General features: G+C 37.3%; 1 protein-coding gene across 1 annotated transcript in view; it reads right to left on the reverse strand.

Annotated features, from left to right (window-relative positions):
* The window catches only part of LOC120416504 (organic cation transporter protein), a 56,034-nt gene that overhangs the window by 23,785 nt on the left and 5,462 nt on the right, over positions 1–26,787 (reverse strand). The window contains exons 2-3 of the mRNA XM_039578221.2: positions 8,787–9,000; positions 6,361–6,619 (exon numbers count right to left, since the gene is read on the reverse strand). Coding sequence (XP_039434155.1) covers positions 6,361–6,619; positions 8,787–9,000 — 473 coding nt within the window. The remainder of the gene's footprint in view (positions 1–6,360; positions 6,620–8,786; positions 9,001–26,787) is intronic.

Consider the following 26,787-nt stretch of genomic DNA (forward strand, 5'->3'; position numbering starts at 1 on the left):
ACGTAACAATTTTTTAAAAAAACTATTGAAAAAACTTTTTATCAAAAATGGGGCTACCCCAGTACATGTTTTAAAAAATAATAATCTTAAGACAAACCTTACAGGTTGGAAAATATTCCAAAAAATAATTGAAATCCTATCAAAGTCACCCCGGTTTACGGTAGCAAAAAAAAAATTTTTTTTTGGATGTTGTAAAATTTGAAGGTTTGATATTACACCATATTCTTGATTTACACAACGAAATGGGGGTGTTTAATTCGAGAATCGTTTAAAAAAAGAATGTCCATGACTTAAATTGAGAATATGACTTAAATTAAGAATCTTTGGGATTTGTAATTTGTCGGAGAATTTTCATCATGTATCAATTGTATTTGGTTTAGTTATGTTATTAAAACATTTTAGCATGGTTTTGGAACACCTGGGATGTTCTAGTCCATCCGAAACTTCCGGAAATTTTGTGCAGCAGGCTAACCGAAGAAACAAGTTGAAACTTCAAAATTTTGACAACGGATCCTACCCAGACTGCTTCAGTGAGTGCGGTAGGCTACAGTGCATTGTTGTAACGACTTATTGGGATGATCTGGGACATCCAAGGACTCCCTGGAGTTAAGATCTGTGGGTCTACCGCCGTAACAAGCAAGAGGTCGACGGATTTTGACCCCGGAACATATCCGCATAGCTTCAGTGAGTATGGTAGACTACTTTGCTGATGTGTTAGGATGTCCTGGGTCATCCAAGGACTCCCTGGAGTTAAGATCTGTGGGTCTACCACCGTAACAAGCAGGAGGTTGACGGATTTTGACCCCGGAATATACCCGCATAGCTTCAGTGAGCATTGTAGACTACTTTGCTGATCTGCTGGGCTATCTTGAGTTATCCAAGGACTCCCTGGAGTTAAGATCTGTGGGTCTACCGCCGTAACAAGCAAGAGGTCGACAGATTTTGACCTCGGAACATATCCGCATAGCTTCAGTGAGTATGGTAGACTACTTTGCTGATGTGTTGGGATGTCCTGGGTCATCCAAGGAGTCCCTGGAGTTAAGATCTGTGGGTCTACCACCGTAACAAGCCAGAGGTCGACGGAGTTTGACCCCGGAATATACCCGCATAGCTTCAGTGAGTATGGTAGACTACTTTACTGATGTTCTAAGATGTTCTAGGTCGTCCAAGGACTCCCTGGTGTTAAGATCTGAGGGTCTACCACCGTAACAAGCAAGAGGTTGACGGTTTTTGACCTCGGGACATATCCGCATGGCTTCAGTGAGTATGGTAGACTACTTTGCTGATGTGTTGGGATGTCCTGGGTCATCCAAGGACTCCCTGGAGTTAAGATCTGTGGGTCTACCACCGTAACAAGCCAGAGGTCGACGGAGTTTGACCCCGGAATATACCCGCATAGCTTCAGAGAGTATGGCAGACTACTTTGTTGATGTGTTAGGCTGACTTGGGTGATCCAAGGACTCCCTGGAGTTAAGATCTGGTTGTCTATCATAAATCCAGGGAGTCCTTGGATGACCCAGAACATCTCAACACATCAGCAAATTAGTCTATCATAATCACTGAAGCTATGCGAGTGAGTCCCGGGGTCAAAACCCATCGACCTCTGGCTCATTACGGCGGTAGACCCTCAGATCTTAACTCCAGGGAGTCCTTGGATGACTCAAGTCAGCCCGACACATCAGCAAAGTAGTCTTCCATACTCACTGAAGCTATACGTGTATATTCCGGGGTCAAAATCCGTCGACCTCTTGCTAGTTACGGTGGTAGACCCACAGATCTTAACTCCAGGGAGTCCTTGGATGACACAGGACATCCCAACACAACAGCAAAGTAGTCTACCGTACTCACTGAAGCCATGCGGATATGTTCCGAGGTCAAAAACCGTCAACCTCTTGCTTGTTACGGCGGTAGACCCTCAGATCTTAACATCAGGGAGTCCTTGGATGACCTAGAACATCCTAGAACATCAGTAAAGTAGTATATAATGCTCACTGAAGCTATGCGGGTATATTTCGGGGTCAAACTCCGTCGACCTCTTGCTTGTTACGGCGGTAGACCCTCAGATCTTAACATCAGGGAGTCCTTGGATGACCTAGAACATCCTAGAACATCAGTAAAGTAGTCTACCATACTCACTGAAGCCATGCGGATATGTCCCGAGGTCAAAAACCGTCAACCTCTTGCTTGTTACGGTGGTAGACCCTCAGATCTTAACACCAGGGAGTCCTTGGACGACCTAGAACATCTTAGAACATCAGTAAAGTAGTCTACCATACTCACTGAAGCTATGCGGGTATATTCCGGGGTCAAACTCCGTCGACCTCTGGCTTGTTACGGTGGTAGACCCACAGATCTTAACTCCAGGGACTCCTTGGATGACCCAGGACATCCCAATAAGTTGTTGCAACAATGTACTGTAGCCTACAACACTCACTGGTGTAGTCTGGGTAGGATCCCTTGTCAAAATTTTGAAGTTTCAACTAGTTTCTTTGGTAAACCATTTGCACAAAATTCCCGGAAGTTTCGGATGGACTAGAACATCCCAGGTGTTCCAAAACCATGCTAAAATGTTTTAATAACATAACTAAACCAAATACAATTGATACATGATGAAAATTCTCCGACAAATTACGAAATCCCAAAGATTCTTAATTTAAGTCATATTCTCAATTTAAGTCATGGACATTCTCATTTTAAGCCATGACTTAAAAAAAGTTGCGTAAATCGAGAATCGTTTAAAAAAAGGTGACTTAAAAAAAGAATATGGTGTACCTCCTAATTGATGTAATATTACCTTAGTTGTAGTGAAAAGTTGAAGTTACACTACACATCATAAGAGGTAAAAATAGATAAAAAACAAAATGTAATATTACACATTTTCTGAGATAACATCACATCTAGGCATGGGTACATCTTTTCTGAACTACACAGAAAAAAAAATCATGGTAATATTACATCTGGGAAGGGGTACATCTTTTATGTCAGAAAAATGTTTAATTTTACCTCTGAAAATGGGTAATTTTACCACATTCTGGTGTAATGACGCTTTTTCAGTCTAAATTGAGGTTAAATTACATCATAAAAGAGGTAATATTCAACCTGCCAAAATTACACCTTCCAAATTTACACAATTTTTTACTGTGTATTGTGGCACACGGTATGGAGGAAGCAAAATATTATAAATCGAAAACACCCATGGGAGATTTATACGTAGAAAGTTGTATTTCACCTACCTGATAAAGAATATGTTCGATTTAAAATATTTTCAGAAAATATGTGTTTTTTAATACTAATGGAGACGCTTGGTACTAAATAAAAATTGAAAAATTTGATTAAAAAATACTTTTTTTGAAAGTTTATGCTTTCCAAAGGTAGAAGAAATGTAAAACATTTTGAAACACGACATGTAATAAGACTTATTAACACTTTTTTAAAATTTATTTGAGCCACCATGCGCCTCCTCCCTTATATGGGAAAACATTTTTTTTTTTTGAAAAACGCTATTTTCACCGATTGAATCGAACATATTCTAAATCAGGATGGTGAAACACAACTTTCTACGTATAAATCTCCCATGGGTGATTTCGATTTATAATATTTCGCTTCCTCCATACAGTGCGGCAGGCTTTTTTACCTCTTATTATGTGTAGTGTAAACTCATAATTTAAGAGGTTATCTTATAAAAAGAGTAATATTACACTTTTTCGACTATTTTTACCTGGTATGTATAATGTTCAATTTTAATTTTTCCGCTTAAATAAGGGAATATTACATCATAGAAGAGGTAGTATTCAACCAATTCCAATTTTACACTTTCTAAATTTACTAAATGTTTTACTGTGTGGATGTAGTACAACGTATGAGATTTTTTGTTTTTTTTTTCTGAAAGTTTTACCAGAGTTTTTTTTTTCAGAAGGTCCTATAAGCTATTGTGTTTCATCTGTTTATAGGACCTTTTACAAAAAATTATAGATATATTAAATAATCTAAAACAGAAAATACATGACATAACGAACGGCAAATTGCTCAATATTATAAGCGAATATTTAAAAAATCAGAAAAAATAGGTGTTAATAATTTCCTGATTCCTAGCTCTAGGGCGTCCAATTTTCCCGGGTTTTGAATTTCCCGGGAAACGGGAAAAATATTTTTAGAATCCCGGGAATTCCCGGGATCCCGGGAAATTTTTGAAGCAGTTATCAAATCTATATTTTCATTATATTTGTTACGTTTTTCTAGCTTGAATCATAGAATTAGCTCAAAACTGTTAATTGGTGATAAGCTACACTTCAATCTGAACAAGAACAGCAGATCTTTAGATAGTTTAAAACAAATTAAAAAAAAATGTGTATTGTGCTTTGGAATTTAAGTGACCCAATATTTTTAATATATTTATTTTATTTATTTATTTATATAACATAACTACAAAAGCTTAAACAATTTCATTACAATTGTCTAAAACAACAAGAAATAAAATTATACAAGACAATGTAACACTTTGGATAAGTTTAGTATTGTATGTTTTATATTTAAAACATATTTTAAAAATTATCTTTAAGTCACTACCGCTAACTGGGGATAATCGGAACTGCAGTCTGAATAGGTGCAGGAGATTGTAGAGCAATAAATTTGTAAATCGGCGTACTAACTGTTTTGTTCTGTTCCTGTTGTAACTGAAATCAATCAAAACTATCAGAAATTTATTCCAAAAAAAAAAAAATTAGCTTAAACAGTTTTGTCCTGAATTTCAGTTTTGTCCTTTTGTACTGATTTGCTCCAGATGCCGGTTTTTGATGAAAAGTTTTTTTTTTATATACCTAATACTTATTTCAATTTAAAAGTCATAAATATACGTGAATATAATACTAAGTGTTTTTTTATTATTTAAATTAAGAAGACATTTTTTAAGGCGCAAAACATTTTGCGGATCTGTAAACCAAAATTTTAACAATTTTCTCTAACAATCCAAATTAATGCTGATGTATGCCGAATACAAATTTTAATGCTTTAAATTTTTTTTCGATTACTAGGTATTCAACTGCTGATCTATTTCCACAACCAAATCTGAATTTCTAGACGAAAATTTGACTTGTTTTAAATTTCGGGAATTCCCGGGACAAAATATAAAAAATCCCGGGATTCGGGAATTCCCGGTTTTGGAAAAATCCCGGGATTTTTGTCCCGGGAATTCCCGGGATGGACGCACTACCTAGCTCGATTGAGTCATTAAGGGTTACCTGGTAAAGACAATAATGATCAAACGACAAAGCACCTCCCCATAATTAATGTATATTCTCTTCCAAGAATGTGCCCCGACATGCCGCCGTGAGATATGCTAATGAGCGCAAAGCTTTAATAGGGGGCAAACAGTTTGTCAAAGTGAGACCGCGAACACACCAGGTGATAGCTGATTATGATAATAGACAAGCGTTACCCGTTTCCATTGTGTTAAAATGTGTGTATGTTTCGGGACCATTTAAGGGTTATACCCCGCCAGTGACAAAGTGAGATTTACAGCTCTGATTAACGTCGCACGTACGCAGTACCAGTAGCCAGCACAATGTTGTGGGATAATTTAATTAATGACTAAGGGATTTCTTAAAGGAAACGCATGGCCCTTAACTGGTTTAAGATATCATGCGTCCGCGTGGAATTTGATCTTTAACAAACAGCTCCACTTAACCAGTTTGTGGAAGCTAATTGGCACTTAACGACAGGGATCAATTTCAAAACGTTCAAAATAGTAGCCCGCAAGCTAGCATTTTTAAAAATAATTATCAATTTTCAAACAAGTTTCGACTCGACACAACTTTTTTTTGCTCAATAAAAATTGCTGCTGCTTTCAACTTGGATTGCTAGCCAGGAAAGGAATCAGCAAAAAAAAAACCTGTTTTCCCAAATTGATATTAATCAAGCTGGAATGACTCGCGTATCGCGTTCCACTGGACGATTAGGTGCTATCCTGGTCCCACCAGAAACCCATTAGCTTAGTTTACTCCCCCATAAAAACGCCCCCCATTAGTCATGCTGGGTGCGTCCACCGAGTTACCCCGGTCAAATTAAAAACGATGTTGACTTTATAGCTGTCGGCCACCATTGCTAGTACCAACCACTAGTGTCTTCCTTTTAACTACAAGGACTTCGCCGCCCTGGGCTCCTAAGTGTTTGAGTACGGCACGGAGCGACGGCGCCGGATACCCATATTTACACAAAGAATTTTAGAGCGCCCGCCGCGGGATTCGAACCAGCAACCTCTGGATTGTGAGCCAGTGCGCGGTCCGATTGATCCACACGGGCGGGACAAATTAAACCTAAATCAATTATCCTCGAACAAAAACCAATAAACAAGCCAAAACTCACCCAAAATGTACATCATGGTGAAGCAGTTGTCGAACGCGAATCCGACCAGGAACCGGCACAGGGCAAACTGCCAAAAGTTGCCGACGAACGCGGTCACGACACCGGCCACGAAGCCAATCACGTTGCAACCGGCCAGCGCCGGGATGCGGCCGTACCGGTCGGCGATCCAGCCGAACAGCAGCCCACCGACGATGGCTCCCACGAAGAAGATGGACTGCGACAGCGTCGAGAGGTAGGCGTTTTCGCACACCCACTCGAACTGGAATGAAATTAGAGCAAAAGAAAAGATTAGTTTGAATTAGTCTTTTGCAATTTTTAATAATTTCTGAAAAGTTTTGATAATAGTAGAACTGCAATCATGCTTTCAGCATTTTGTGATAATTTTGTGATTTTGTGTAATTCTTCTTGCGCAGTTTTATTTATGCTGTTTACTTTTAAGTTCCATCTAATTTGGTCGAGACAGTAAGTAATAAATGGCAAAGAAAAACGTCAAAATCTCGATTTTGCTGTAGGCGGAAAGAATTCAACAAAAAAGATGCAAATTATAAAAAATATACATAAAAAAAAAACACAAAACAGATGAAGTTAAGTATTCCTGGAACAAAAGTTGCTTTAAATCGGCTGGTCTGTAATTTTCCACTGACCTTTGCTGATACCTCGAAAACTATTGGTTTAATTTAAAATTGAAACTTTTGCGAAATTTACTGATCCATCTAAAAAAATTATTTCAAAATGTTAAAATCCAGCTAATTGTCTTAAAAATAAATAATTTTCCTTATTTCATATTTTACACAAAATTATTATTTTTTGGATATATGTTTATTGAAAAGTTCAGAAAATTTCGCAATAGTTTCAATTTTTGAAATTGAAAATCGGATTAATATTTTCAGTTGAAAATTATAGGGTAATTAGGTGTTTTTTTTTTTGATTTTATAAGGTGAACTTTATCCCTGTGGGTATTAGGTGACACTTAAAAAAATCTTTTTCATAGATTCGAATTCTTTGTGAGGCCATAACTCAGAAACCAATTTCCCCGATTTGCAAAGCGACAGAGAGAAAATTATAGGAAATTTTCTTAGCATTTTTCAGAGGTGCTTTTCTCCCAAAAATATTTTTTTAAGCTCAAAAAACCCCTAATAATTAAAAATGTATACCTAAAAGTAGCTGAAACTTAAAAATGGTACATTTTATCAAAAAAAAAAAATCAAAAGTATTTTTCAATTGCAAATTAAATTTTGCTTTAAAAATGATTTTAGATTTTTCCAAAAAATCATATCTTTTAAACCAGATTTTGCACCATCCGCACTTTTGCTCTCAAAAGATATCTTTTTAGTCTCCTTAAACATACCAAACAATTTCGAAAATTATAAAAACGTATTTTAGGATTACAAACCTGTAAAGTAAAATGAAAAAATTTAGATTTTTTTTCCGTCTATCTATTTTTTATGAGAAGTCCTATTATAACTTAGAACTTCGCCGAAGATTCCAAATCAATCAGAAAATCCTTTCTCATGATACAGAATTTCATACATACCCATTTTGTATGACAAGCTCCAAAAATTGTATGGAGAACTAGAATGACTTCATTTGACATAGGGAATGCATGGAAAAAGTTTCATCCAAATCAAAAAAGAGAAATACACAGCTAAAAAAGTAGTAATCCAGCTGCGTGTAAAAGGCCTGGGTGTAAAATAAATATTGTATTATTTTCTGCAATTTTATGTGATTATACACCCTGAAATATGTAGCCCATCAGTATGGGAAACCTACTTGACTGAAATGTCAAGCTCATACATGCGTTTATCCTCTGATGGCCGAGTGAGCTAAGACGCCAGTCCTTACTGTTGGTGCTGGGTTTCAATCCCGTCGGGTGCAACTTTTTGTTGTGTTTGCAAAAATTGTACATGCAGTGTGTAAAATTAAGTGTTTATGTTGACGAAGGTGATGTGCATGCTTTTGCATGCGATTTTACCATCGGATTTTTTGCTGTGTACTCTTGAATTAGTTTATTTTGTGAAGTTACTTTGAATGATTTATCGTCGCTAACTATCGTATTTTTGTAACGATAACGATGAAAGTTTCAACAATAATTGTCGAACTACGATTAGATTGCGTTAACAATCATGGTATTATCATCTTAAAACTTTAGTCTGATACTTCATGTTTATTTTTTTCAAAGTTTATGTTTAAACAAACAAAAATGTTTTTTTTTATTTTTCATTAAAAAAATCATTCCATTAAATTGTGATTTAGAATTTGTGAATCTTATTTATAAAAATGTATTTATAAAATTATTATCATGTTGCTCTAACAAAAAAAAATCTTGAAAAAAGATTTGGTATATAACCATCCACAATTTGCACCCCTCTCAAAGCACTTGCTTGGTGGAGTCACATGATCCTCAACAACCACACGTTACAACTCACATCGGTAGCCGCCGTCCGGTATGGCACATCGGTAAAGTTGTACTCCCAGCCGCTGCGGCAGGGCTGCGTCGGCCAGCTGGGGTCCGCCTTGCGGATGTTGTTCGCGAGCACCTCCGTGAAGTTGACCGCGTACATCGAGCACTTGCTGTACACGGCGCTGCCGTCCTCAAACTCGTTCCCGTGCTCGTAGTGGACCGGGATCGCTAGGGCACGTCTGGAAGGAAGAGATGAAACAAGATTAATGACAATTGTCGCGGAAGCTTAATGATTGGTCGTTTGAAATTGTTGGTGACATTCCTGTCACGATTAGATTCGTAAAACATTAATTTTGGAAACACTCCCACTTGGAAAAAAGAGAGAAAGATAAACCAGTTGAGCAACGGGTTGGGTTTTGATTTATTTGGACACTGTCTGGACGACGATACACGTCATCCACTCTGGATGCTGTCAGAAGTCAGAACAGGTCTTTGTGATCTTTAAGAAAAGTTACCTTTCAAGTATTTCAGCTGTCGAATAAACCTGTCTGGAGGATGTCTAATCTTTCAACCAGTTATTGTTTGGATTTTATTTGGCTTGTTTTTCGTATTGCGAAATGTGTGTTTCGAGAAATTCCAATTTGGTTAGAAATCGAAACTTGATTATAATTGAGATATCATGCGCCTCCATAGATTTCAACTTGATGTTATCCCAAAAAGTTGAAAATTAGCCCACCTCCAGACTGAGCTAAGCTCACTTCTGAACTCACTGAGCAAACAAACGCCGGGTCTCCTCTCAAAATGCTTTCAAGCATCAATCAGCATTATTTATTGTGCCACCTGAGTGCTAAATTGATCGCGAACAGCGACGTTCGGGTAGGTCATAAAAAAGAGGTTAGGTTGGTTGGTTGGAGGAGTTCCGGCATGATGCCCGGAGTCAGGTCAGACGTCCAGGACGTTGTGTAAAATCCGGGAAAAAATTACGTAATTTGCTGTTGAGCATATGGGCAAGCTTCAATTTGTGCCTGATTGGTATAATTTTGAAAGGTTTATTTTTGGATGAGCTAATGGCCACATCCAGGATCTGGTTCAACGGCTGCGCGCTTCCTGAAACTTGCATGGTCACTCGCACGTTTTCTCAACAAGGAGAACGTGAATCTTTTGACAAAGAAGATTTTTTTTTGAAGAGGGAATGGAACGAGGATGCCAGGTACAACTGGCTAGCAAAAAAAAGACTGAAATCAAGTTTGACTACTTTTGTTCTGCTTAAGCAGCTATTACAGGCTATTAGGGCGTGACTTGAAAGATTGTCCTTCTGGATTGTTTCAAAGTTGTTCAGCTGGAAGAGTAGGCACGGATGAGCAACTCTACCAGGAATGAGCCTTTTTTAGAATTTTAGTTATTGTATTTTTTATTTGCCTTAAATTGTATAGGGTTGCTGCAATTCTCTCAACATTTAGCCTTTTTTATCAATTTATTTTTGTATTTTTGAATTTGGATGAAACATTGTGTGTACTTTTTCTATGATCAAAGAAGAATCAACACTTCCTGTGCTCCTAATCCTTATTCCCTCCTAACACTTGTACCATCGACGGGGTCAAAACTTACGCGAAGCACCAACCAGCTGTATTTTGGCGAAAATTCAACCGACTGTTGATTCTTGTTGCATTCGATCGGAAGAATGTCAAAAATGTCTACCCTACGTTATAATAAAAAGGCATTATCAACTTTTTTCCAAGGGTTCAAAGAGCCGGTGAAGTTGCATTTCCAACTTTGTTGACCCCGTTGGAGCTACAGGTGTTAATCAATTTCTAAGCAACCTGGGCTAGACAACCATCACATAAACATTACGAAATCCAGTCGGCAACTCGCTAAGATCACCATCTCCATGCGAATGCGAAACTTTTCCTATGATCAAAGAAGTTATTTTGCATCATTCAGGGTGGCCACTCAAGTCGGGAAAAAGTCGGGAATTCGCCAAAATCCGCAAAAAATCGGGAAAAAGTCGGGAACTTATTTTTTTTTTTGTCAAAAAGTCGGGAATTCTAGGCATACTTGTTTGAAAATAATTTTTCAACTCTTGAATAATTTTGTTCTTCTAAACAATTTTTCAATTGAATACACTGAATTTTGCTTTAGCAACTTACTTTAAATTTATGGTTCTTTCCACTATTTCAATATATTTGAGTATGGAAAAGCTGGTTTAGACATTCAAAATTTTAATTAATATTGGATGCCTTTGACACAGATTTTCATAATATTTTTTTATGAATCCAATGATCTCTATTAATTAATTAAGAGTATGGAAAAATTACCTACTATAGATAAAGCTTGATTTTTAGTTTTCGTAAAACTTATATATCTAATAAAATCCAAAATTGAAAAACTTTTTTTCATTTTAAAACCATGAAGAAAATATTAAAATTGCAAAAAAAAATAATTCAAGAAATTTTGAGTTTCCTGCAAAATTGTTTAGAAAATTTGTCTCTTCAAACATTTTGCTTAAAATAAGTGGGAAAACACAAATCATATCAAACTGAATTTTCATTGAAAAAATAAAAAAAGAGTTAAATACTGGCCACTAGATAAATTAACATTGATTAAAAAATTCAATATCAAAAATTACAAAATTAAAAAGGGAACTTGGCAAAAACATTTTTTTATGAATTCCTTGTCATTTTTCTAAATCTTTTGAAAGAATAATAACAGCAATTATGTTTAAATCGTTCTTTGATTCAAAATGATGATGATGAAAAATAGGAACGAAATTTTAAATTTTTTAATCTTTAACTTTTTGTCATTTCCAGTTGAAACGACGTATCAAAAAGTATACGTTTGCCAATTTGAAAAATAACAAGGGGACCATCCATAAACCACGTGGACACTTTAGGGGGGGGGGGTATGGCGATTGTCCACGCTCCATACAAAAAAGATTTTTTTTTGTATGGACAATTGTCCACGAAGGGGGGGGGGGGGTTCGAGGTTCCCAAAAAAGTGTCCACGTGGTTTATGGATGGTCCCAAGGAAGTTATAAGTATTGTTGATCTTTCGATTATATTTCAAAGACTAATTGTTTGTGTTTCTACTCTGAATCATAATAATGAATTTTCATTTTTAAAGAATTTTTTTTATTTGTTGTTCAGTTTCTGTATTTACAAAAATTGCCTATAGTTGGATTTTTTTAAATTCATTTAGATTTTTTTCTCGGTGATTAGTATTGACTTTTCTTATAGAAAGTGTTATGTTTGAAATCATTCTTTAGATAAGAAATGCCTATTATTTGAGCATTCTGGAAAAGTCGGGAATTTGAAAATGGGCTTTGAGTGGTCACCCTGATCATTGGTCGTCTCCTATATCTATATCTATCTATATCTATTGGGAAGAGTCCATACAAAAAGATTTGAAAATATTCAAAAATCTGTGCCTTGAGAACGATTTTTCTGATCGATTTGGTGTCTTCGGCAAAGTTGTAGGCTTGAAGTGTTCAGAAAAAAGTAGCTACTCTCTAAAAAAATACTCACTTTTTAATTGGCCACAAACAAATAAGTTGCGAAAAATTACCAATTTTGAAATTTTTAATTTTTGAATATGTATTAGTTACAAAAGATTCGTTGCAAATTTTTGAAAAAGTCATGAATTTTGCAATTCATTGTAAAAAGTGGAAAATAGTATTTTCACCTTAGGCTGCTGCAAATTTTTTCTCAATTTTTTTGTTGGCTATGCAATGAACCATCTCATCCGTTTGTCTGTGGTTAAGAGGTAGTATTTGTAGATTCTGCTCGGTTTGTTCTAGAGGTCGTATTGAGATGCTCCGATTTGGATGAAACTTTCAGCGTTTGTTTGTCTATACATGAGATGAACTCATGTCAAATATGAGCCCTCTATGGCAAAGGGAAGTGGGTTAAAACGGGCATTGAAGTTTGAGGTCCAAAACACATGAAAAATCTTAAAATTGCTCGCATTTCCGTAAAACTTCATCAATTCCAACTCTCTTAGATGCATTCGAATGGTCTTTTGAAGCCCTTCAAAATGTGCTATAGACATCCAGGATTGGTTTGACTTTTTCTCATAGCTTTTGCAAATTACTGTTAAAAATGTTTTTTTTTAAACCTTAATAACTTTTGGCAACAGCCTCCAACACCCATACTCCCATAGGTCAAAAGTTAGGGAATTTCATGGACTAAAAGCCTACGGTATTAACTTTTTGGCCAATCGCAGTTTTTCTCATAGTTTTTCTATTTTTCTAGAACAAACATTTTACAACGTTAGTTTTTGCCCTGTAGGCCTCCATAGCGGCACTTTTTGGTCTCAATTTTGTCATATTCGGAATCCTCAGAAAATTTTACATTAGATTGAGGTGTTGGAATTTTGAATTTGATTGGAAATGTATAGACAAACAAACCCTGAAAGTTTCATCCAAATCGGAGCACCTCGATACGACCTGTTTCACATCGGTGAAAAACTCGCTCTTAAAGACGTTGATGACAATAGTGCTGAAGAGTGAAGATTTTTTCCTAGTGTATAAAAAATCATCCAAAATAAACCGGATGAGTAGAGAGGTGAAATCAATTGAGATGATGAAATTGGAAACCGCAAAAAAGTTGTTCTGTTCCGGCGAAAAAAAAAACAACGATCACGTTTCTGACGAGTCACAATGGCTGCGTGAGAAGAACCTAATTTTGCTACGCTCTCAAGAATTTTAGACAAACTCGGCGCGGTCTAGAGTCACCTTCATGGACTAGCCGTAACGTGGGTTAATTTGATGATATTTTTAGAACGCGCCGCTCAAAATCGAAATCAAAAGGAATCATTCAAGCGCGCGCGAATTAAGCTATAGACACATAAATTAACCCGATTCCATTCATTACGAAGTGGAACAATCAATTTCACGACCTGCTGTCGCAGGACGACCCCCACGTATGACAGAGGGCGGTCCGATAGATTACGACGATTACCGTGGCTCCTGAATTGATCAGGATTCGCTACTGTAATTATCGCGACACTTGATCATGATCGGAACTAGACTCTCCAATGAAGCTCAATCGATCCAAGCAGCCGACGTTGCGTTCTAAATCAAGCCCGAGAACAAAACAGGTAATCGACTCAATTAAGAGGGGGCATAAAAATAAAAGCGATTAATTAAACCGGCTAACTTTGGAATCTGCTTGGTCACGACTTTGTCGCGGTCTGGCTTCCGCAACCGGCTGAGCCGGTCATCTCAAAGAGTCCAACGGCGCGTAGATTCTCCCACTGGAGTTGTGCGCCAGGATTGATGATCGCTGCTGACACCTGCCCGCGAGGTCACGGATTAGCCAGAATCGTGTGACAGGCGGTGAACTTTCGAATAAAAAAAAATCCCGCAAATCTGGCGCGGTGACCTTGCGCGCAGATCTACGCGATCCGGAAGAAACGGTTCAATCTAGCAGGCGCTGAATCAGCGCGGTTGATGACAAAATTAAAGCTTCGACGAAGGGCTTTGAGTTGACGGGCGTTTTAACGGCTTTGTCCGGTGCTGGAGGGAGTTAGGTTAATAAGGGTCACACGAAGCGGGTGTTAAATTTAATTATCGAGCGCGGGTTGAAGAACGAATTGATTGCTTCGTGTCCGTACGGTACTAAGTCGTAGTTTTGTCTAAAAGGGGTTTAAGGCGCAATGCACTGTAATTTTTGAGGAAAAATCTAATCGGAACTTTGCTAGCTAATTGATGTAAGCCACATTGCAAAAGAGGTGTTAATTGCTTACTAAGTTGTGCTACTACATTACTGACTTAATTATTGAACTGAACATCAATTGAAGCCAATTATCTAGAATGTTATGACTTTGACGTAACCAAAACGTGGAAACGTGTTACATGTTCTCTGGAAAACTTTGAGAATCTTTTAAATGGATAGTTACATGATCTGTTTTTGAATTAATGAGCATGTGACAAGAATGTCTTGATAGATCATTTAACTCCAAATCACTCTGGAAATATATACTGCCACTTACATGGATTTTTGTCGAATGAAACCTTTGGAAAACGTATTATGAACTACAAGGCTGTTCACGACGGTAATACTTGATCCACTATCACTTCTTTTGAAAAAAAAACCAAATCGAACAATGTTATCCTAAAATTTCATAATAAGGCAATGAAAATTCATGCAAAATTGTTTTCCGTTTACATAAATAAAAAAAAAGTATTTTTAAAACGAGATTTTGCAAAAATAAAAAAAATACTTTTGACGAAAAAAAAAGTATTGAGCAATTCTGTAGATGCTTTCTCTATCACAAATTTGGAGGCTTTCATACAAAAATGGTATGTAAATACTAGTAAATCGATTTCTTGGGAAGAAGTTCTCTGAGTGAGTATTGATAAAAACCATTAAAAAAAAAAGATGCAGAGTGTAAATATTACCTTTTTTTAATCAACTTTGTTTTCACAAATGATTGAATATTATTAGGACGAATATGACTAATTTCAAGCTTAATTTGCCACATTTTAAAGTAATTAGTAACACAAAATTCTTAAGTTATGCTTTACAAAATTTACAAAATATCTACGATATTTTGAAAAAATATTCGTTTTTAAGTATTTTGTCTTGTCTCATCTGCGGTCGTTTTTTTTGTAAACTGCTTGAAATATTGAAAGAATAAAAGTTATACAATTTCATAAACAAAAACTGAAAAAAAAACCCTTTTAAACAGTGAGCTTTAAAGGGACTAAGACTGATGTAGTATCTAAGAATCGGACTGGAATACTAGTTTTATGCAAAAGTGATAAGCGTATTTGAATTGAAGGTCTGTTAAGTCTGTGGTAGCGAGCGGATCGTCGGTTTGAGAGCGGATTTTTGTTTCGTGAATTTGGTGTGTTGAACTGGATTTAGAGTGCCGGTTTGGAGCTCATTTGACGTGCGGTTGTCCCTTTAAGTGATTATCAGTTAAGTTTTGTGCAGTTTACTGGTTTTTGTGGTGTTTCTGAGTGAAATTGTGTAATCAGTAGAGGGATCTTCGTTGTCTTCTTGTTGGCCAGGGTAGACGCTTGCGTTCTTCCCGCAAACGTCAAACTTTTTCATTTCTACTCATATCGTTTTTACCGTTTTGTTTCTACGGAAGTTTTTTAAGTGCTGCCAGTAAACACAGGAAAGTCTGTGGGGTGCATTAATATATCTGCAATGAAATTGTTGGAATTTCTAATTCCGAAATGCAAAGTTGTAGCACGGAAGTGTGCTGAATTCGATTTTAATAACGTAATCTGGAATATTTGGTGAGTATGTTCTGAGCTGGAGGACATGAGTGAGGTTAGGCCGGGTAGAGGCGTTTGCAGCAACGAAGTGCAAGGAAAAAGTGAGCTGGCGAAATAAACGTTTCAGTTTTGAAGATTATTTTAATGAGATTATGTTGTGATTGGAAGAAATTCCAAACCATTCTTGGTGCTTGATGGATCGGCGAGCCGAACCAGTGGTAAGCGTTTGACTGTTGGGTGGAGAGCTTGGAATGTTCTACGGAAGAGGTTTACATCGCAGTCGGGAGATGGCTGGATGATCCCGTAACTGAATGAGGTGAGAGCGTTCTAATTTATTTCTTATTATATTACTGCTTTTTAATGTTCATAATATTTATCAATCAATGCCCACTACTTCATTCGTCGGTAAAGTATCCCATCAAACCCTTTCCCCTTCCAAATCCGGATATCTTGGAGGTCGTCTAAGTTCTTAGGCATCTCTATAGGGAATCTAATCATCAAATCCCTCCCCACCTCCCCCGTTGATCGTGAGGAGTCGAGCAAAAGGACAAATGAGTGGTAATGTGTCATTAGGCACATTCCTGACGTATTTATTTTCCTTATCGGCGCCAACCTAGCTATTGCGAGCTTTATGCTCGGCTAGAGTACGGTCAACCAAGCTAAGCTAAGCTAAGTGATAAGCGTATTTGAATTTAAAAAAAATCTTCATTGCTACGTTTACCACACGATGAATTTTAACAGAAATGAAAACGGTCGTTACAACCTTCCCAAAAACCGTCCAACTCCAAGCGAAACTTGCTTGGGAATACCGTGGAGAATTTCCCGTATCCCCTTAAAAAGGTGGAGCATCATCAATTCCTGTCTCCAAATTCTATATCCTTGACCCCTTGGTCTGTAGTGGGTCTGTAGTGGAGGAAGAAGCTTAAAATGACTCATTGCAACTCATTGGTATGCGACTCCAAAGTCCCTGATATTCATTGTTACGCCCACGTTTACTAAATTTCGGTTAAACAAAAAACAAGTGTACGGAAACGAATCATGCGGAAATGCTTCACTACTGCACAGTCGCTGCAACAATGAATCGATCGGTCCATTCTTTAAATGTTCTCAATGGTTAATCCCACCGGCTGCTGACTGTATCGCCAGATCGTATACATAAAATTTATTAACAACTTGCCCTACTCCTGAACCGTATCGCACTGCGCTACCCCTTGCCGGCAACTGTGGCAAATTTGAACGAGTAAAAAATAAATTGCATATATCTAAAAGGTGTCCCGACACACACACAATAAAAAAACCATAATCTGATTGGTTCGCTGTCAGCGAACAACAACGGTCAACTGCGGTCACCGACTGTCATATTTATCATAATATTCCTCTCACTTTACCAATTAGAGTCGAGCTGATTTGGATTTGCTCTAATTAATAGCCCAGGTCGTATAATGGCGGGTTTGGTGAACCGGAACGGTTGACCGCTCTCGGCGAACTTTACGAGCACGCGATTCTTGACACGTTACAAAAGTTTTGGAATGTCTTCTAGACGCGCGTTGCTATAAGGAACAGAGCGACCAAATTTCCTGATTGAGCCTTAAGTGGTTTTTACTTTCAAACGATGTAAAACGAGGTGCCCTTCACCTGGAAAAGGTCCGGGGTACCGTCTTGCCCAAAAGGGATTTGAGTAATTGATGACGCATCCACTTCTGGGTCGCGACATGTCCGCCCGACGCTGGACATGCTCGCATGACGCACTTGCGAGCAGGCTTAAACTGGTTTTTGATGGTGAGGATTTTTGCATGCTGGGGATTTTTTCCTCGTCGGTTGAACCCCCCGCATGTCTCGTTATGGAGCGCGTTGACGTCGTACGAAGGCTTGTTGTCCTAGATCTTTGGGGGACTTCCCGCCAAAATTGCGCCGCGTTTAGTGATGGTCGTTCACTTTCGCTAGGAGATTCCCAAAACTGGCCTCACTGGCAGCGTCGCGTGCTGCAGATTGCAACACGCTTGCAAACGTCAAATCGGCACAATCTGATTAGGTCAATGTCAACGCGCGCGCGCTAATCGCGACCAATCTGGAGGCACCAAACCACCAAGGTTTAAACGCAAAGTGACCACAAACTCATCTCACTGCGCGTAGTACAACCGTACACGGAGAGACCGTGCCCAGAAATTTTAACAATTAAAATTGTTGATTTTACTTTCGTAAATTTTAACAAAAACGTACTTGTTACTGCCAATATTCCGTTAAAATAACTAAAATCTAGTATTAATTTAATAACCTGTTTGTTGAATATGCTAGAGGCAAAAAGCTAACAGATTTCCCGAACTCGAATGAACGTGCTCGACTGTTAGCTTTGGTTTTAGGAAAATCAAAAATTTTGTTGGTTGAATATAATTTACATTTGGTTGAATATTTAAAAGATGAACTTGGGTTTGTTTACATCTGTCATTTGAAGTCAGGATTCGAACGAGAGCGGTCGATTTGTTGAGTTTGTGTTGTTAATTATGAAGTGAGAGGATGTGAAAGGTGAAAATTACACTATTTAGCTAATGTTGAAGGGGAAAATCAAAGTGTTGCAACTGGGGAGGTGGAATTGGTGAGTAGGTTTGTTGATGATTTATTTGCAGGTGACAAACTATGAAGAGCAAGAGGACGACCTTCGCCATGAGGCCTCTAATGCGAGTGAGTTGAACACGTTATAAGAATGTTTGATGGAACGAGAGGGCAATAGAAGGGAAAAGCGGGCCGACTCTTCAAGGATAGAGCAGCCCGGGCAAATTTAACAAAATGTTGGTTAATCCAAGTAAGTATGGGTTTATTTTTGCACAATAATTTATCTAATGTGATTCTTATTAGAAAACTGAATCATTAAAAAGCTTCGTGCTTACGACGGATAAAATCTTAATGAACCATTTTTTTCAGAATCATCAATTATAAAATACATAGAAATGCCATGTGTACGCAACATAAACAACATAAAAAATAAAGATGAAGTAAAATATTAAAAAAAAATATATATATAAAATATATAAAAGAAGATAATTATTCACTTGAAAGTTTTGTTGCAATACGACTGCTCAATAAACTGGTAAGTAAAACTCAAAATATTTTTTTCAGAAATCGGGTACGTTGAATAAATTGAATCAAATGCAATGAAAGTTTGTTGCCAAAAGTAATTGTTAAATTAATGCGACCTTGGTAAGTAGCATTATTGACATTTCTTCTTTAATTTCATTTACTTACGTTCCTTTTTTCAGTTTATAGCCTAAATTAAGAATTTTGTATTAAATTACTAATACATTTCACATGCCGTAAACCAGGGTGACTTTGATAGGATTTCAATTTGTTTTCAGAATATCAAGATTATTATTTTTAAAACATGTACTGGGGTAGAGCACACAAAGTCTATGCACAATTTCGGAAAAAAAGTTTTTTCAATAATGTTTAGAAAAATAGTTACGTTAAAAATTCTTAGATTTAATTCCGGGGTGACTTTGATAGTCATAGTTTTTCTTGTTAAAATCATATTTAAGATATTCAAATTTTATTTGTACGCTAAATGTACCATCACTAAAGTAGCTGATATAGTTTTTAAGAAAAAAAAATCAATGTTTATATTTAGTTAACTAAGTGTATAAGCTTTTTAGCAAAATACATATAAATTTTAGGTAAAATTGTTAAAAAGTCGTAATTTTGCCTGAAATTTGTTAAAACTAGTTTTGTTTGTAAAATTATCGATTTATGTTGCATTTTATACTGAATTCGAAGCACGAATCACAAGTTTTCACATTTTACATGAAATTTGTTCAACTGAAATTGCCTATAAATTTGGAGATTTTTTTTAATTGTGTTTCAAAAACACATATTATTTATTATTTACAAACTTTTTTAACCTTTTCCTAGTGGAAAATTGTCCAAAGAATCCGAAAATGCATTCCGTTTTTCGATTAAAAATCATGTTCATTGAGAAAATCATGACACTTTGAGAAGTTTAAAATAATGACTTTCATCAACATTTTCTTAACTATAGTTAACTAACTTTTTGAACTTTTCAAAATATTATGAAAAGTTCTTCTTGAGGTACTTTGAACACTTCTCTACCACGGTCAGTATGTTTCTAAACCATTCCTTACGTATTTTAACTGTACTCTTCATTTTGCGGAAAAATCGCAAACCTATCAAAGTCACCCCGGTTTACGGTGTCTATTTGCAGCAAAAGGTTCACTTTAGTGAAAATTCTGTGTCCAACCACAAGAAAAATAACTAAACCTGAGACCATTGTAGATGATGATGACTTATCGTATGATTTCACAGTGATGGTAAGTGGATACAACACTTAATTTTATACAACATTATAAAAATATAAGCTTAAAACTTGGTGAAAATTTTGCTCGATTTCTATTTTTCAGGAATTCATGTAAAATTAAACATCTTTTTTAAATATGTTTAACAAAATTTGTAATATGCTTTTTCATTATTTTTAGTTTAATGAAACGTAATTTTTTAAAACATTAATCAAACTTTACATGTTTTATAACAACAGTTAAAAAAAGTTTTGTTTTGATGCTTTTTAACAGTAACTTAACAACTTCATGCAAAAAAAAAAACAAATTAGTACATAACGTTAAATTTTTAGGCAGAATAAATGCGAAAATAAAAACACTCAGCATTAATTTGTGAGGCATTATTACAAAATTTACGGCAAATTCCATAAAAAATATTGCTAACAACAGCTAATAATTGACTACATGTACGAATATTTTTCTGTATTCAAGTAAGACAATAGTTAAAATATAGCTAGAAATTCGGCCCAGCCTATATCGTTAGATAATTAAAGAAAATATATATCAACACTTACATAAATTATGTCTAATTAAGAAATGTTTTGTTGTAAAATACTAATAATTTGCTGCATGCAAAAATATTTCGGTTGATACAACGAAAAAAAATTGTTAAAAAATAGTTGAAAAACATTTCCCAGCCAGTTTTTAACAGAATATATCACAATATTTCAGCTGAAAACAAGAAATTTTTAGTTAATTTTCTGAAAAAAATATTCTAGCAGTCGACTGCTAGAATTTTTTTCGGCCATTTAACCAACAAAAATGGCAATTCCAAGTATTTTTTTAGTTAATTTTAATTACCGGTGGTCAGCAATTTCGGGTTAACAAAATCAACAATCGATTGTTGAAAAAAAGCTGTGTAAAAAATTAACCCATACTTTTAGTTAAATTAACCAAGATTTTCTTAGATTTGCCCCGGCCGGTCTCTCCGTGTAGAGGAGTTCCGCGTCGTCATCGCGCGCGATTAAAACACAAAATAAACCTTGTGTTAGCTGTAGGGTATAGGTTTAATTGACTGACCGGCTTCACGTTAATCAAAATGACCGCACGTGATGATGGCGAGATGCGCCATCATTAATTTGCACCTTTGTCAACAGGGGTACGCGCTGGTTGATTGCGATCTTGAACTTGCGAACGACTACCGTTTCAGAGTCGAGGTACAGAGGCTTCTGATTGTGTACAACTCTTTCCTCGATTGGCTAGCCCTTTTGGCGGAGGTTCTTAAACATAATTTTTGCTTAAATTTTTTTACGAAATGACTGTCAATAACTGTATCACAACTCATGCGACATTTAATGCTTTATTATTGCTCTGTGGGTGTAAACGGAGTTAGTAGTTGAGAACCACTGATCTAATACATTTCACAGAAGCGCAAGTGCAGTTCTAGGCGCACTGTTTTAGGCAGTTCGAACAGGTTCCGTGCAAAACCCGTTCATGTCCGGTATCAGACCGACGTGTGCCGTGCCACACAGACATAAACACCAATACTGCAAGTGTATAATTCACTTACCAGCCGGCACTCGCGACTTGGCATCCGAGCCTGCGACCAACTAGTCAGCACGCGGGTATTGGAGGCCTGATTTGGGTCAAGTTGAAGTGTGATCGTACGTTCCGATCGGACACTGGCTCAAAAGGTGCAACCCCTGTGCAACACTTCATTCATAACTCATACAGGTGTAGGAGGCAGGCGGCGGGTGATTGTGGTGGTGCGATTCACAAAAGTAATTAGATTGACCACCAACCGCGGTAACCGGCCAGGAGTCCCTGGAGTATAATAGGTGTAGAGGAAAAAAATATTAACAATCGTCGGCAGCCTTACCCGAGGTGAATCGCCACACGAACGTTGCTAGGTTCCTGACGGCGACTAGGAGATAATATATGGACTTACATTTAATTGGCACCCAATAAAACGATTAAAATGTGTACCAATTAGAACCGACATGTTGCTTCAGACTTCACAGTTAGAACGAGCATCGGAACTAAAGCATTTTGAACCGATCCCCATCTAATTTTCAAGACGAATCATAAGAGGTAAAGTTCAACAACTCTTCGCTCGGGTTGCTTCCTTATTCCAAATGGCAAACAGGAAGAAATAAATTGATTCCCACATTTTGATCTATACAGGCCGGATCTAATTTGATTTGAACAAACCAAGATGTAGTTTGTTGATCGCAATCCAAAGACATGCCGAATCAATAAATTCAAACCAAATAAGCTGGCATCACTGGTTAAAAATTATTAAGCCTCATCTACAATCAAACTCTTGCGAAAACAATCATCGAGTTGATCCAGATGTCAGTCGAGTATCGACCATCGGTTGCTGCGATCCCTGTCTGACATCGAAGTAAAAAAGTAAACAGGGGCAAAAGTGACAGACGCAACATTCTGCGATTTGCCATTGTAGATCTGGCTTGACAGTTAACGTTCTTGTTGTCAATATCCAATGGCACGTCGAGGAAGATAGGCAAAAATGAAGACTCGATCGAAAATAATTGTTTTCCTCAATATCAACGAGTTTTCAGAAACGTGCATTTTACATATCAAAATCCAAAAAATGGTTTTCCCCATACAAATTTATATGGAAAATTGAATCGCTTTGCGCAAAGTGGGGACTTAACCAATCGTTCTCAAACTTTGGGGAGTTGTTTAGGACCCCAAAAGGAACTGAAAAGTTGCTGTGCTCACTAAATTTGAACAACTTTTTTCCATACAGCCATATTACACCCTAATGAGTCATGGGTTTCCTATGCAGATAGGACCTTTTGAAAATTTTGTGTAGATTTCAGCTAATTATCTGCTAAATCAACAAGTTTTTGCTGGATTAGCTAAAAACTAATGTTTGGGACATCTTATTTTTCTGGCTGAGCAATAGCAAGCTTAAGAGCGAGTCCACGACTAGGGCATACCCCTTTGTATGGGACGTCGTTTGGACCTCACCAATCGGCCTGAAATTTTCAGGGGTTGTTTGTACATATAAAACTAGCATCTGGCCAAAATATGAGCACTCTAGGTTAATGGGAAGTGGGGCAAATCGGGACACAAAGTTTACAGGTTCAAAAACGTAAAAAATCTTAAAAAAGCTATAACTAAAGGGAGTTATTGGCATTTTAGTGAAAAAATAGCATAATTTTCAAACTCAAATAAAAAAGTGTTCCATCCAGATATCAACTCGGTTCGACCTGCAGCTTGTAGGGGACATCTGGGACTACCATCCGAGACTGAGAACACTTTGGGTAAGGCAGTTTAACATATTAAATAAACACTTTTACTTTTAATGATTTTTTTATTGTAAATTTTTGCTCGGGGGACCCCTTAGATCCCATTTTCTGGTGATAATTTTAGGATATTCGTGTTCCTGAGACAATTTCACAATAGAAATATGCATAAAATGTTTATTTTGATCCATTTAAACCCTTCAAAAATAAAAGTTAAAAAAAAAAATCGATTCACATTTATTGAAAATCAAGCTCGTTTCCAAGGATACTAGATGACACCAGAAAAAAGGCAGCTTCTTATTTTTATATAACTTTCATTTTTTAAAGGGTTAAAATGGATCAAAATAAACATTTTTATGCATGTTTCTATTGTGAAATTGTCTCAGGAGCACGAATATGATAAAATGGAACACTTTTTTTATTTGAGTTTGAAAATTATGTTATTTTTTCACTAAAATGTTAATAACTCCCTTTAGATTTAACCAATCGGGATGCTCTACCCTGCATTTTGTTGCATTTTTAAAGCCCTTTCAGATGCATTTTGAATTTTGAAAATAAATTGAATTTTGCCTAAGTTATAGCTTTTTTAAGATTTTTGACGTTTTTGAACCTTTAAACTTTGTGTCCCGATTTGCCCCACTTCCCGTTGACCTAGAGTGCTCATATTTTGGCCAGATGCTAGTTTTATATGTACAAACAACCCCTGAAAATTTCAGGCAGATTGGTGAAGTCGATGCGAGATGGGTATGCTTTGCTCGTGGACTCGCTCTTAAGTGTTAAAGAATCGCCTCTCCGTGTACGATCAATTCCTCTTCTACTTATGGATTCTCAACCAGCAATCAACACTGCAACTGAAACCGCCCATTTATACTACCACAGTTCTGCGGCGATGCAGTGCTGCCAGCCGTCGTCGACCTTCGCATTACCTGCCGCTGATCCGTTCTCGATTTCTTGGCAAAATGCTGCCACCGACGGAATGGTCTAACACCCAGGCAAAAAAATGCAGCTCCAAACTATTACAAACTTGCAGTGGAGACGTACATATCTCGTATGCCTACCAGCAACCGTTTGGTATAGTCGAAGACGTAAACAAACGTCGAACAGTACTTGAACGGCGCCTCTAAAACGGGCTATCGGCTTAAAAAAAGGCGCCAAACATGCGCGAGCTTAGCCTTATCGGGCTAATACTTGACAAAGCAGGTAGTTGTATCCTGAAAGTGGGTGACAACGGCGAATCTTTAGGTTAATTCGGATTGGGATTTGCATAAATATAGTCTACGGTTCTACCGGGTTGAGCATGCTGATTATGTGGACTTTGGACAGCTTAAATTTGGCTTTTGTTAGGTTAGGACTTTGAAGACTATAACATTGATAAGGTTTGTTGAGATTGAACGACTAGTTCAGTTAAAAGAGTTGCTTTGAATTTTGCGAGAATTTGCATGTGTTTAATTTATAAAATTGTATTTGTGTTACTTGATTAAATATGCTTATAGTTTACGCACACAACGACAGCTTCAAATTGCAAAAAAACTACCACTTAACAACGTTCTTTATGTCTTCGTTAATCTGCCCTTTTATACATGCTGCCAGTGTTCGTGCTGGTCAGTCGGTGATTAAACCATCAATGTGATAACCGTATGGGCAGATCTTTATGCTAGATGTAGGCTAACCCTTAGCACGTATTTCTCATTAAATTTAAAAATTTGATAAGAAATATCTTTAAGATCATATATTTCTTAATTTTGACAACTTTCTGTAAGTTTTTTGAAAACTTTTTCTTACTCTTGCCTTCTCTTTAATATTTATAAGTAATAATACTTTCGTTTGAATTACGATGTAACACACAGCTGAAAGGAACTCCAAAACTCTGTTATGTACCTAAATGAACTCATTGTAACTTGATTATTCACAAATAAACCGAATTGAATTGAATTGAATTAATTTTGACAACACAATTAAATTCGAAAAAAAAATCAATGCTCCTGGCTATCCAAGCTTATATCATAAAAAAAACCTGCAAGAAGTGACGCGTTGACCGCTTTACTCCGTCACTTAAAACTGTTAACCCAACCGGTTGAACCGTAAAGAGTTATATTGCCCTGGACGACCGTTGCGTTGGCTGTGTGGTCACCGGGCGGGCAGGCTGGCAGGCAGGTTCCGCGAGTGTAAACATGAGCAGCACACCACTCAAGACCCACCGCGCAATGGTCAATGGTGATTTGCAAATCGTTACGCGCGACCGTCTCGCAGGTATGTGAGAGTGTGTTGGCTGTGGGTAATTAGTGGTCGCGAGCACACACCCACAAGCACGTGCCCAGGTGACTTGAAAGGTTGGGTGGATTTACTTTGGTTGATTTTGTGTTTGTTTCTGTTGACCCAGTGAATCGTTTGAACTTTACCGATAGCTGTTGTCGAGTTGCTGAAGATGAAGCAGAATCCAACCGAGAGGAAATGGCTCTCAATCTGGGAGTAAAATGGTACAGAGTAGGACTGAGAGGATAACGTTCAAAACAGGATCAATCCGGAGATCTTTGATTTATCAGCGGAATCAAGTCTTCTTTAAAGACAAGAGTCGTAGTCTCAGGAATGAAACAAACTATAATCAATGATTTGAAAATCTCTTGAGCGATCTTTAAATAATCACCTCAAGAATGGCTATCTTCCACAGCAAAACTCAAGTTCTGCAATTTGCCAATTCCAACCGAATGTTTCTACACTTTCCGCACACATACTTTATCCCCAGCAAACATTCCGAGAAGAACTACGTGCTTCTCGCACAGCTGGAACGGATTCGATGAGCAATCAAAAAATCACTCATGTTCCGACTCATCGTTGATCGTGCGAGGATCGCGCAAGTGTCTATGACCTTGCGGCTCCGCCAAACGTGCTGGGTTTGGCTAAAGCGCTTTGCATCTCCTCAACAGTCGTTTTTTTTCTCTCGCTTTTGTTAGGCGAGCTTAAAATAACATGGTTTTATGAGGCAATCAACTAAAGTGAGTGATCGCAATCGATCCGACAGTTGCACGAAATTCGTCCACTCTATACGACGAGGTGGCACGAACTCCACTTGACGCGTCAAACGGGAACCGTTTAGATTCTCTACCGCATTCTAAGGGGAAAGAGAATCCATTGACCTGAGCGTAAGTTCAGCATGAAGTCGTGACCAAACGCGCGCGCTTTTTGGCAGGTCATCGTCAAGGGAAGTTCTCGGACGTCATCGCCTAAGCTTCCAAGTCGCCAGTCATA

Source organism: Culex pipiens, chromosome 3 (genome assembly GCF_016801865.2).
Source record: "Culex pipiens pallens isolate TS chromosome 3, TS_CPP_V2, whole genome shotgun sequence".
Classification (NCBI taxonomy): domain Eukaryota; kingdom Metazoa; phylum Arthropoda; class Insecta; order Diptera; family Culicidae; genus Culex; species Culex pipiens.